This window comes from Benincasa hispida, chromosome 4 (assembly GCF_027475165.1).
Source record: "Benincasa hispida cultivar pf3 chromosome 4, pf3_genome.v1.1, whole genome shotgun sequence".
Taxonomy (NCBI): domain Eukaryota; kingdom Viridiplantae; phylum Streptophyta; class Magnoliopsida; order Cucurbitales; family Cucurbitaceae; genus Benincasa; species Benincasa hispida.
The window spans coordinates 55231966-55244524 of record NC_143481.1 but is presented as its reverse complement, the minus strand read 5'-3'; the positions used below and the strand labels follow the sequence as shown (position 1 = coordinate 55244524).

General features: G+C 37.7%; 1 protein-coding gene across 12 annotated transcripts in view; it reads right to left on the bottom strand.

Annotated features, from left to right (window-relative positions):
- LOC120075512 (uncharacterized) overlaps positions 1 to 12559 on the bottom strand; it is a 33852-nt gene that overhangs the window by 14750 nt on the left and 6543 nt on the right. For all 12 annotated transcript variants that reach the window (XR_005481347.2, XR_016529293.1, XM_039028968.2 and 9 more), the window contains exons 4-5: positions 1668 to 1818; positions 1426 to 1536 (exon numbers count right to left, since the gene is read on the bottom strand). Coding sequence is in view for 10 of the 12 variants with exons in the window: in XM_039028968.2 (XP_038884896.1) it covers positions 1426 to 1536; positions 1668 to 1818 (262 nt within the window). In the remaining 2 variants the exon portion in view is untranslated. The remainder of the gene's footprint in view (positions 1 to 1425; positions 1537 to 1667; positions 1819 to 12559) is intronic.

The window sequence follows — 12559 nt, the reverse complement described above, 5'->3', positions numbered from 1 at the left end:
TACTTCAATATATGAAAACAAGAGCATGATAGAGTATTTTTGTTATGGCAAGGAATGGGGAGGTCTCATTAGGAGAGGTGGGAGGTGGGAGGTGGAGGCTGGAGGTTAGGGTATGGGCAATTTGAGATTACAGAATGAGGTTATGCTAGCAAAATAGTTATGGCGGTTCTTCAGGGAACCAGGTTATCTTTGGTATATGATCACAGGAAGCAAGTATGATTCACATCCTATTGTGTGGTTTCCAAGTGGTGGGTTAAAAGGCTGAGCAAGAACTTGAGAATTGTTATTGCTTCTGGTTTTTCTCAGTTTTTCCAGTTTGTTATATGTTCTATCAAGGACAGGTCATGTTGTTCCCGCTGCTTTACCACGTGTCTGATAAGAGGTTGCACTGGTGGGCTCTGTTGTCTTCCTAGGAGATGTCTCCTTTGTTTCTTCGAGCATTCATCATCCTCTGACTAACCAAGAGTCCCCAAATATTTGAGACCTTGTATATTTTTCATTAATTAAATTAATTTTTAAAAAAAATTACTCCACAAACACTGAAAAAAAAAATTGAGAAAAATCCTTCAACCTTTAATTTAGAAATTAATATGAAGAAAAATTGTGATTCGCTAGCTCATATGCCTTATAACAACAGAAGCACAAATGAGGCAAAAGGGAAACAAAACAAAAAAGAACCCTCTTTTCTACAACAAATAATAAATATTCGTTGCGTACAAAAATATGGGCAAGAAATAGAAATAAAACATCTTGATATAAATTGGAAAGTTCACCTACATTCAACAACAAAGAAAATAACTCAACCCCTTTCAATTCCTCGTCAGCTATACTTGTTCTGACCGTAACTTCATTAATTAATTTATTCAAAGAAAAACAACAACATGAATGTGCTTTGATTTTTTATTTTGAAGTACAGGGTAAAACACTGTTCCAATATGAAGCTGAGTGAAAGAAGAAATAATAATGAATTAAGTTAGGCCTAAATAAATGGTTCAGGAGGCTCAATATCCAGGAGATATCTAGTAATAGTTAACCCCATCACAGGTAACTAGCACGAGCCAGCAAGTTTACAGTAACAGAGAGCGGAGCGGAATCAAGTGGAAGAAAAGAAACAATATAAAATGAACGAATAATTCAGAAGGCTCGATATCAAATAAGTATCCTATAATAATTAACCTTCACATTGTGTATCTTCAGAGAATTGGTCTCTTTTTACGTAATGAAATGTTTCGTTTCTTGTCAAAAAAAGAATAATAATAGTTAGCCCTCACATTACTGGCAACTAGCAAAAGCCAAGAAGTTGGATACAGCAACAGGAAGTAGAAACAAACAAGGCCATGACAATCGAGCTTAAAGTGTCAAGTAATGCAGACGATAAATAAATACCAACATTAATACCAATATCCATAGCAATTAAGAGTATACCTGTGAAACCAGGTCAGCACCATCTTAGCATAAGGAAGAATGTGGAAGTACTCAACTTTTGAAGTAATGCCCCATCTCCTACCACTTCTTTTAAACAACAAATCCTGCAAGCTAATACCATGGAAAAGAGAAAAATCATGACGTACCTTCATCCATGTTCATTGCACATGAGGTCCTGGAACATGCATTCAAACCAAGACACAGAATTAAAGAGGACAGGTGCAAAAGAAAAATAATGAAACCTGTTAACGGCATCTCTTATGGGAACTTGAATGACATCTTCGGTTGCTGATCGAGTGCACTGAATTATGTAAAAGCAGACTGCTGATTTTTCTTTACTTAGAGAGTATACAACATGACTTTCTAAAATTTTGAGATCGCTTTGATTAATCCCTGTTTTGCACGAAAATAAATAGGATTAGCAAGTATCAATGCTGATAATGGCAACAAAAAACATATGCTTCTACTCCACTGCTGCATATGGCTGTTTTGGGGGGCGGGGAGGTGGCGGCACTTTAGAATAATTGAAAAATATAAAAAAAAATTGTACTGTGAACCACTTTTTGTTTATTGAACTAGCATCTTTTTAAGAATTAAGTTAAAAAAAATTAACACTAACAGTGGTGAAAGATTTAAAATTCATTCAAGTTGATTGAAATTTTCAAAAGAGCTTGGAGAAAAGATTTCTTCTATAAAGGGGAAGACTACCCTGAAATCCTTTGCATTTTCTTTCTTTTCAACACTCATGGATCCATCAAGGAAAAGTTGGAAGTGACAAGGGAATTTCTACGGGGAGGGGCTGAGGAGGGAGGTGGGTCAAATTTAGTGAATTGCAGAATGTTGTCAAAACCTAATGAGGAAGTGGTTTATAGGAAATCATTTAGTGCAGTGTCAAAATATGACAAAAAGATGATTTAATGAGAGGAAATTTCGACAATAAAGAGAAACAAAGAAGCTAACATGAGCTCTTACGCCCTCGTTCTATTGTTTCTCTCCCCTAGAGCTCCTACACAATAGCACATACTCCAGGCTGCCACAAACATTGCCCTTTATCACCAAAAGGCGGTGGAGGAAAAGCTCCTCAAATGAATCCAAAACTCCGATGGCTGACAAAACTGAAGCCAAACACCGAAACGAAACCGCTCCAGGTCCTCCGATGCCCTCGAATACAATAAAGTGGCCCAACCACTAAAGACCCTCTACCCAAGATCCGATCCAAGGTGTTCTCTTCTAAAGGTGAGAATCTCTCCAATGCATAGAGCGAAAAGAGGAGAGGAAGAAAAGCAAAGCTGAGACATTTGATGTTTCCCTATCGATCAACAAACAACAAAGACCCAATGGAGACGACCATAGATCTGAATGGCCAAGGATCAAAGCAATTAAATGGTTCTTGAGAGAAGATAGGTGATATAAAAGAGAGTATAAAGAGCAGACAGGTATATCCCCAACCACTTGTCCTCCCAAAAAAGTACCATGCCTGTCCCCGACGTCATTATGAATAAATTGAGAAAACAAAAGAAAAAATACCACAATCTCTTTCCACACGTTTCTGAAAGTTTGTTTATCACCGGTCCATTCCAAGGGGTGAGGCAAAGAAATCTCTCATAAGCTTCAACATTTCCTTTCCAATCAGACTTCGGACTCTAGAGGCATAAAGTAAGTAGGAATACCATTCAAGTCCAATGAATAAGGGTGAGGTGCCAAGGGGAAGACCCAAATAGGATGAAGGGAAGATCCCAACCTCACAGCCCACAAGATTAGCCCACCTCTCGGGCTTGAAAGAGTCACAATTAATGCCCAAAATTTGACATTTGCCTCTACTAATCTTAAGACTCAGATCATCTCAAGAAGTAGTATCATCAGCAAAATGAAGTTGGAAGAGATAAATCTTGTCTTTTCCAATTAGAAAGGACTCAATAATGTTACTTTCAATCCCTTTTGAGATCATCCGACTCAAAATGTCGACCACCAAGAGAAACAAGAAAAGAGAGATGGAATCACCTTGTCTAGTTCTTCTATAGGCACAAATTCTACCCATCGAATTACCATTGACCAGAATGGAGTAGTTCATATTCCTGATGCAAGCCCCAATCTAAGCTTTCCATTTGGCTCCAAATCCCTTCTTTACCAACACTTTGTCTTAAAAATCCGATCCACATGATCTCAGGCTTACTCAAAATCTATGTTGAAAATGATCCCATCTTTCTTTCAAGTTCTATGCTACTAAATGGCCTCATCCGCAATTCAAACTTGTCTAAAATTTATCTGCCCGCTAGGAAGGCCCCTTGAGTGTTGGTCATTGTCGGCAGGAAAATCTTCTTAAGCATGTTTGCGAGGACCTTGGAGATATTCTTATACACATTGGAATGAGACTAATGAAACCTTTGTGGCCTTATCCTTCAGATTACGCAAATAAAGGTGTCATATAGCGCATTATCGAGGATGCCTTTCCCGTGGGATTCACTAAAAACTTTCCAAGAATCCTCTTTGTAAACCTCCAAATTGTCTTGGAAAAATGCCACTTAAAACCCATCCAGACCCTAGGTCTGTGTTTCTATCCAACCCAAAAACCACCCTTTTCACCTCCACCAAGGAATAAGGAGCCTCCAATGAAACCTTGTCCTCAAAGGTGACACCAATCCACCCTCCACAAACGCGGGTGGCCCAACCAAAGGGCTATACAAAGAGGAGAAACAGTGAAGAATCTCGTCCGCAGTCTCATGATCCTCAACGAACAACTCTCCAAACTCCTTATCAACGGAGTTGATGAAGCTCTTGTTTCTTCTTCCGCTAGCAACTCTATGGTAATAAGTTGAATTATCGTCGCTCTCACTAGCCCATTTAGCTTTCACTCTGTCTCCAACTCACATTCTCCTTCCCAACTAATTATGAAATATCAGCCTTCAGGTTCAACTGCTCCTACTTCGCTGCCTCAGATAAACCTCCTCTGACTCATCCAGGCCATCCAGAACCTTAAGTCTCCCCAAGATCTCATGTCTCTTGAGCCTAACATCCCTAAAACCTCTCTATTCCAAGACTTTTAGAACCATTTTGGCTCCCCTAAAATGCGAAACCCCTCCTTTCTCCCCAAAACCTCTATCTGCCACCACCGAGGAAAGGAAGACTTAAACGATGGGTGAGAAAGCCATATGATATCAAATTTGAAGGGAGTAGGACCCCATTTCATTGATCCCAAGTCGAAGCCGAGATGTAAAGTGACCCTAGGACATTTTTTCAATCCGAGGAAATGAGACTTTTTCATTGAATTGATGAAGGAACCCTAATAGCATTATGAAAACCTTCCATCCATCCTTTCAAAAGAAAAAATCTATCAATCAAGATTTTGTATCCACTGTTGGACCACGTAAACCTCCCATTGACTAAAGATGGATCATATAAAACACTCTTCAATCAAACCATTAAAAGAGCGCATAAGTCTCGTGAATCTACCTCCCTAAGACTTCTCTTCAGGGCTACAAACCACATTAAAGTCACCTCCAAGGCACCAACAAGGACCACATAGACCAAAAAGATCAACCAACTCCTTCCAAAACTTTTTCCTCCTTTTTTGTCCTCCCAATCCATACAACCCCAACACTCACCCCTTTGTCCCTGTGAGTTCCGAACAAATTGGGGTTAATTATCTTAAATTTTTGGGCTTTAATTTCCTTTAGTTTTTGGATTTTGGAGCCAACTTAAACAATTGAGGAAATAATTAATATTATGTGGTTTGATTTAAATATTTGAAAGGATTTAGTTTGTATCAAATTGATGGATTTTATGCCCCTTTAATTTTGGTTTTTGGAGCCTAAATTAAGGTAGTTTGAGAAGTTAATGATTTATTAATTTGATAGAATCTTTGGAAATTTTAAAGATATTGTGATAAGATAGTTGATTTATCTTTTTAAAATTTGAAAAAAAAAAATGAAAGAACTGGGATATTTGAAATTAAAGGAGAGTGAAAAGAGGCAGAAAATCGGAGAGAAAGACAGCAGTTCGATTTTTCAACGACGGCTTTCACAAAATTGTCAATTGCTGAAGTTTGAACCATTGGATCGTGCTGAAATTTGATCAATCTATTCGTAACATATAGGGTCTCGTTTTGAACGGTTGGATTGTTGTTTGGAACACTGGTTTGTCCGTAATCGCTGCTAAATAGAAGCTGTAAAATTTGAAACCCTCCCTTCTCTCTCACTCTCGCAAACCCTCCTCATGCAAGACCCTCACTACCAGCTGCTAGCCTAAATAATTTGCACCATCCGATAGCAATGCCCACCACCCGTCTATGGTTGCCACCGTCGCCGTTAGAGCCATTGTCACCGAAATTGATAAATGGGTAAGTTATTTGGTATTTTATGGTTTTCCTTGGAAGATCTTGAATACCCATCCGGGCTTACCCATATTGTTTTGATGTTGAAATTGGGTTTTACAGACTCTCAAGGTGCTTTCCGACAAGATTAAAATTGTTGAGCATCCTTTTTTTTTGTAAGGTTTGGGGTCTTTATTGAGAATTTTTGGATATCCACTACGCGTCGACTTAACTTTTGTTTTAATTGTAATTTTTGGAGGTTGGATTAAAAGGTCTAAAGTTGCTATCCATTAGAGTTAAAGGTTGATTTTTGTGATATAGTTGTTGGATCGTGTTGATTTTGAAACTTCAAAGTGGTGTTGGATCAAACCACGTGTTGGGTAAGTTGTGATTGGAATTGTGCCCTAAACATTGGATTTAATTTCGGTTTATGTTTTTTGATTTATTTAGGATTCAAGGTTTTGCAAAGTTAAACGGCTAGCTATTTGGACTTAATTCCAAGGTAAGTGATTTACTACTAGTTCGCCCTCAAACCAGACACCCTAATTAAGTTGATGTTAAGATTGTGTATACACGTGAAAGCATGATATTATTGTGATGGAATGATTTGCTAATGGATGGACTGTTGAGGGTGTTCCGGAAACCTATTAATTATGCTACTAAGATCATGATAACATGTTTATGGTTTGATACGAAATTCGGATGTTGTATGTTGCATGTTGGACTGATGGTGACTGTTAGCACTCCTATCGAGCAATGTACATCTTATGTTTGTGAACCCTCGGGTTCACCATTTATGATTTATTCGGTGTCTCTAAGGGACACCACTATTGCTATAATATGTGTTCCTTCGGGTTCACTAGACTACCATGATATGTGTTCCTTCAGGTTCACTAGACTGCCATGATTTGTGTTCTTTCAGGATCACTAGACTGCCATGATATGTGTTCCTTCGGGTTCACTGGATTGTCATGATATGTATTCCTTCAGGTTCACTAAACTGCCATGATTAGTGTTTGTTCAGAATCACTAGACTGCCATGATTTGTGTTCCTTCAGGACCACTAGACTGCCATGATTTTTGTTCCTACAGGATCACCACGATTGCCATGTTATAAAATGTACACCGATGCCTAGTTAGGAAGGCTAGCAAATTCACCTAGTGAACCCAGTAATGGGTCACTTACTGAGTATTTCATTCTCAACCTTTCTTATGATATGTTTTTCAGATAAGGGCAAGGACTGACCAGTGAATGACAAGAAGAATCAGTAACTGTGTCATTAGAACCAGACAGAAGCTTCCGCTCATGTTTTCATGTTTTTCATGTTTGAAACGAGTCTTGGTATTTGAAATTCTAGAACTTTTTTATGTTAAACTTTCAAGTTCCTCGATGTTTTCCGGTTTTAAATTTATGTTTTTAGGGGACCCCGATTAAATGTTTTGTTTATTTGATTTATTTACTAATTTAAATGTTGGTTTGAAATAGTCGGCTCTGTTTCACTAAATTTATAATTTATTGGTCAAAAATTTTTAATGAAAATGTGTAATCATGAGTAACGACCATAGTCAAAGTACTCGAATGGTCAGCTCGTTACAATCCCTCCTAGGAACCTACAGGTGACGAACATTGAAAATATCCCTTTAACCACTTCCAAGGAGGTTCCAACCAAAACACCCCACATTATTGTTAAACCTCCCAAAGTGCCTAGTGCCTCCAACCAAACCCCCTCCATATGCCTTCGACCCAAGAGACTCCTAATCAAATCCCTACAGCAATTCTCCCATTTGGATTCAACAAGAATTATAATCCCAGGAAAACCCTGCGACAAAACCACTTTGACCAAGCTCCAATTTTCCCTACCCCCAAACCTCTCACATGCCAAGTTACCACTTTCATTTTAAAACTTTTTTATACCATGACTTCTCTAAGTATTTCCTCCCCTTTTTTCATTCCCTCATAATTTAACCGAACAACCCAATTTATTAAGCTCCATGTCCCTTCTATTCTCTCCCTCCCCCTTTTGATTTCCCAATAATTTTACTTCTTTGATGCTTCAAACCACAATCAACTAGCAGGGGGAGGTTCACCTCCTTGGGAACTCCGTAGAATGAGGGAAGGAATTGCCCCAGAGTAATTGTCGACAGTTGGCATTGCCTCCATTTCAACCGCCGCTATCATGGAACTCATGGATAGCCAGTGCTCTAAGAAGCCCTCAATTGATGGCTCGCCAGGACCCTCAATTGGCGTGCTTCAAACCTCTCACATGCCAAGTTACCACTTTCATTTCAAAACTTTTTTATACCATGACTTCTCTAAATCTTTCCTCCCCCTTTTTTCATTCCCTCATAATTTAACCAAACAACCCAATTTATTAAGCTCCATGTCCCTTCTATTCTCTCCCTCCCCCTTTTGATTTCCCAATAATTTTACTTCTTTGATGCTTCAAACCACAATAAACTAGCAGGGGGAGGTTCACCTCCTTGGGAACTCCGTAGAATGAGGGAAGGAATTGCCCCAGAGTAATTGCCGACAGTTGGCATTGCCTCCATTTCAACCGCCGCTAGCATGGAACTCATGGATAGCCAGTGCTCTAAGAAGCCCTCAATTGATGGCTCGCCAGGACCACCCATGGGACAAGGTAAAGAAAATGGAACTAACACCCCCTCCCCACTAGCTAAAGGTTGGGCTTCCCCACAACACCTATACCCTAAACCCAAGGCCAAGTTACTTGCACCGAGCTTGAAATAATATTTTTGTCTTAAGAAATCTATACTCCAAACAATACCATGTTATATCCAAGTTCTTCCCCTTTTCTTGAGGTAATTACAAAAGAGAATAGGAGGAGTACATACACACCGCTCTGATTAGGCACCAATCCCACCACTCCCATAATAAGATATATAATTCACACACCCCCTCCCCCCAAAGAAAAAAAAAAGAAAGGAAGAAAAGGAAGGAAGGAAGGAAGACGACGATGAATAACATCATTTCCTAATAATTAACCAAACATTATCCTAATTGAGGAAGATGTGACTGATGTGAATTCAACCATTGAACCGTTGCATGTACCTAAAGAACCAATTACAAGAAGCAAGGCAAAGAAGATTCAAGAGGCATTCACACTACATCTTCAAAAACTAGCAAATTCACAAAAACCGACAAATAATTTTGAGACCAAAATTTTATATAATATTAGTTCAATGAGTCAAGAAGAGAATGGCATGAAGATGGCACGGGAAAAGTCCTATAGCTTGGAAGATGACACGGTGGTCAAAAAAAGTGTGCAGATTTTGTGAAGAAAATGTTGTCAAGTGTGCACTGCATGGGGAAATGTGGGGAAATGTGGGGACAAACCTTGTCAAACGTGCACATCTACTTTACCACCTTCTAGAGGAGATATTTAAGGCAATTTGAAGACTTTCTATATTTCTAGTTTTGCATTTTGACTTATAATTTAGTATGAAATTAAGATTCAAGTTTCTAGGTGTTATTTTCTACAATTTGCAACTAATTGTATCTGAATGACTTTTGAGTTACTTCGTCAATCCACAACCATTTGGCCTATAAAATGGCTTGTAATGCTCTTTAAAACTCCGATTATCCATAGTAAAAAAGCTTGTGCTTATTCAACCCTTTGGTGTTGCCTTTTTCTTTCAAATCTTACTTTAGATTTGATGTTTAAATCAATTCATTGGATTAGTCTTGATCAAGCTAATTCTGGAGTGAGTTGTCTTAGGATTTAAGAGTGACCATCATAGATTCTAAGTTTGATCTAAGTTAGCTTTCTTTGTGAGTGTTTGAAAGGATCCTAGAAGGACCTCTAGCTTTGCATCCAACAAGCATCGCAAGCGCTTATCATTTTGTTTCGGAGAATTTGTTCATTGTTCTTGGCCAACTTTAGAGATGTTATTTTTACTTTATTTCAATTTTTTTTCCTCCAAAGCAATTGATTACATCTTGTACTACAAGTCATACTACAACTTGTCTTGAAAACTTCTTCAAATTAGCTCTTGGATCATAAAGGGGAAAAAAAAGTCAGCAAGAAAAAAAAGAAAAAAAATAATAGCAAAAAAAAAGAAAAAAAATCAAAGATCCAAGGCACATGAAAGTTTCTTGTCATTCATTTGAAAAGAAAAAAGAAAAAAAAAATCTACATTTGTTTTTTTTTTAAGCCTAATTTTAGTTACTCTAGTCTTAGTTTGTGAGATTTGATCATTTTGAATTGGTTTTTATCAAACTTTTAGTGGGATTGCACCAAAAATACAAGTCAACCCTTACACCTTTGACCTAGTACCAAAAGCCTACCCTTGAGTGATAAACACGAGTGTTCTTGAGTGAAATTGGTGAGAAGTGTAGTGAGTCCTTTTATTACTAACTTTAAAATGTCATAGGGTAAGCCAATTCAATGCATGATGAGGGAAGATAGGCAAGAAAGGAGGGCACAACAACAAAGAGTCTTACAAGAAGATGAGGGAGTATTTGACTTAGTTGAACAAGAAAGACAAATTGGAGGAAGAGGAAGAAATGATATACACCCTAGACAAGGAGAAAGAATCCATGAAGATAGAGATAGTGGAGTCAAGCTCAAAATTCCACCATTTTGTGGAACGTCGGATGCGGAGGCATACTTGGAATGGGAAAGGAAGATAGAACATGTGTTTGATTGCAACACATTTAGTGAGAATAAGAAGATGAGACTTGTCATTGCTGAATTCACTAACCATGCGGGAAATTGGTATCAACATCTCAAATCCGAGAGAAGGAGGAAAGAGGCAGATCTCATTGAAACTTGGGAAGAACTTAAAGAAGCCATGAGAAAGAGGTATGTTCCAAAACATTATGAAAGAGATTTGAGAACTAAATTGCAAGTTTTGAGGCAGGAAACAAAAAGTGTAACTGAATATTATCAAGAGATGGAAACTTTGATGGAAAGAGCAATATTCGAGAAGAAGACACCATGCCTAGATTCGTTGGAGGTTTAAATCGAGAAATTGCTCATCTTGTTGATAGAAATCCACAACTATACTTGGAAAATATTTATCATTATGCAATCAAAATTGAAGAACAATTGAGAGAAGAAAAGGAACATTCCAAGAGGTATAATTCTAAAGCTAATACCTTTTCAAATTCTAATGTTTGGAACAAGGATGGTTGTGTAAATAAGGGTGAAGCAAAAGGGAAGTTTGTGGCTCCTAAAAGAGTGGAAGTCGGGAGCACCTATACTAAAAAGAATGAAGCTTCAAAGGAGGAAAGAGAAAAATCTAGTTCTATTCAATGTTGGAAGTGCAAAGGATCTGGGTACATGAGCAAAGATTGTGTCAATAAAAAAAGTCATGGTCATAAGAAATGGCTTCAGATTCTTCCTCAAGTTGGCCACCTTGTTCATCACATCAATAATTCCATTTCTTATGACCATGAATTTTTTCACACAAGGTGCTTGATTGAAGGAACCTCATGTAGTTTGGTGATTGATAGTGGAAGTTGCACAAACGTAGTAAGTAGTTTTCTTGTAAAAAGACTCCAACTCACTACTCGTCCACATCCAAAACCATATAAACTTCAATGGTTAACAAACAAAGGAGAATTGAAGGTAAACTCCCAAGTTCTTATTTCTTTTACTTTGGGAAGATATAAGGATGAGGTTCTTTGCGATGTAATACCTATGCATGCAGGTGATATGTTATTAGGCCGACCTTGACAATATGATAGAGAAGTCACATATGATGGTTTGTTGAACAAGTACACATTTACTTTGAATGGGAAGAAGTTTGCTTTGCTTTCATTATCTCCATATGAAGTACAATGTGATCAAGCGAAATTAAAAAAGAAAAGAAAAGAATTTGAGGATCAAGAGAGGAGAAAAGAAAGTAAGTTAAAGGAGAAGAACGAAAAAAAAGAGAAGTGAGGGGCAAAAGGTGAGTAAAAACCAAGAGAGAAAAAAGAGTGATTTTGAGGAAAAAAGAGTGTGAGTTTGGCTATGAGAAAGGGGGACGAAAGGAATATGTTTTCATTCGAAACACCAAACTTTGTACTTATGTGCAAAGGAATGTGTTTAGTAACTGAACCTAACTCTAATGATGGTTTGCCTAGTGCTTTTAAATCTCTTTTGCAGGAATTTAATGACATGTTTCCACATGAAGATGCACCTACGAGTCTACCTCCTTTAAGAGGAATTGAGCATAAAATTGACTTCATACCCGGGGCAATGCTTCCAAATATGACGGCCTACAGGACCAATCCAATCGAGGCCAAGGAAATTCAAAGCAAGTGGAAGAACTCATGGATAAAAGTTATGTTCGAGAAAGCATGAGTCCTTGTTCAATTCCAGTCATTTTAGTACCCAAGAAAGATGGAACATGGAGGATGTGTGTTGATTATCGAGCCATCAACAAAATAACGATAAAGTATTGACATCCTATTCCTAGATTGGATGTCATGCTAGATGAATTACATGGTGCAAACTTGTTTTCAAAAATTGATCTTAAAAGTTGTTACCATCAATTTCAAATCCATGTGGGAGATGAGTGGAAAACGGCTTTCAAAACAAAATTTGGTCTTTATAAGTGGCTTGTTATGCCATTTGGTCTCATTAATGCACCAAGTACTTTTATGAGGCTAATGAATCATGTTTTGTGAGAATACATTGGAAAATTTGTTGTGGTATACTTTGATGATATTCTTGTTTACTCTAAAAATTTGAATGAACATATTTTGCATGTCAAGACAATTTTTCTTAGACTTATAGAAGAAAAGCTTTATGTCAATTTCAAAAAGTGACAAAAACCAGGTCAATTTCTTAGGATTCATTGTTAGAAAGGATGGGG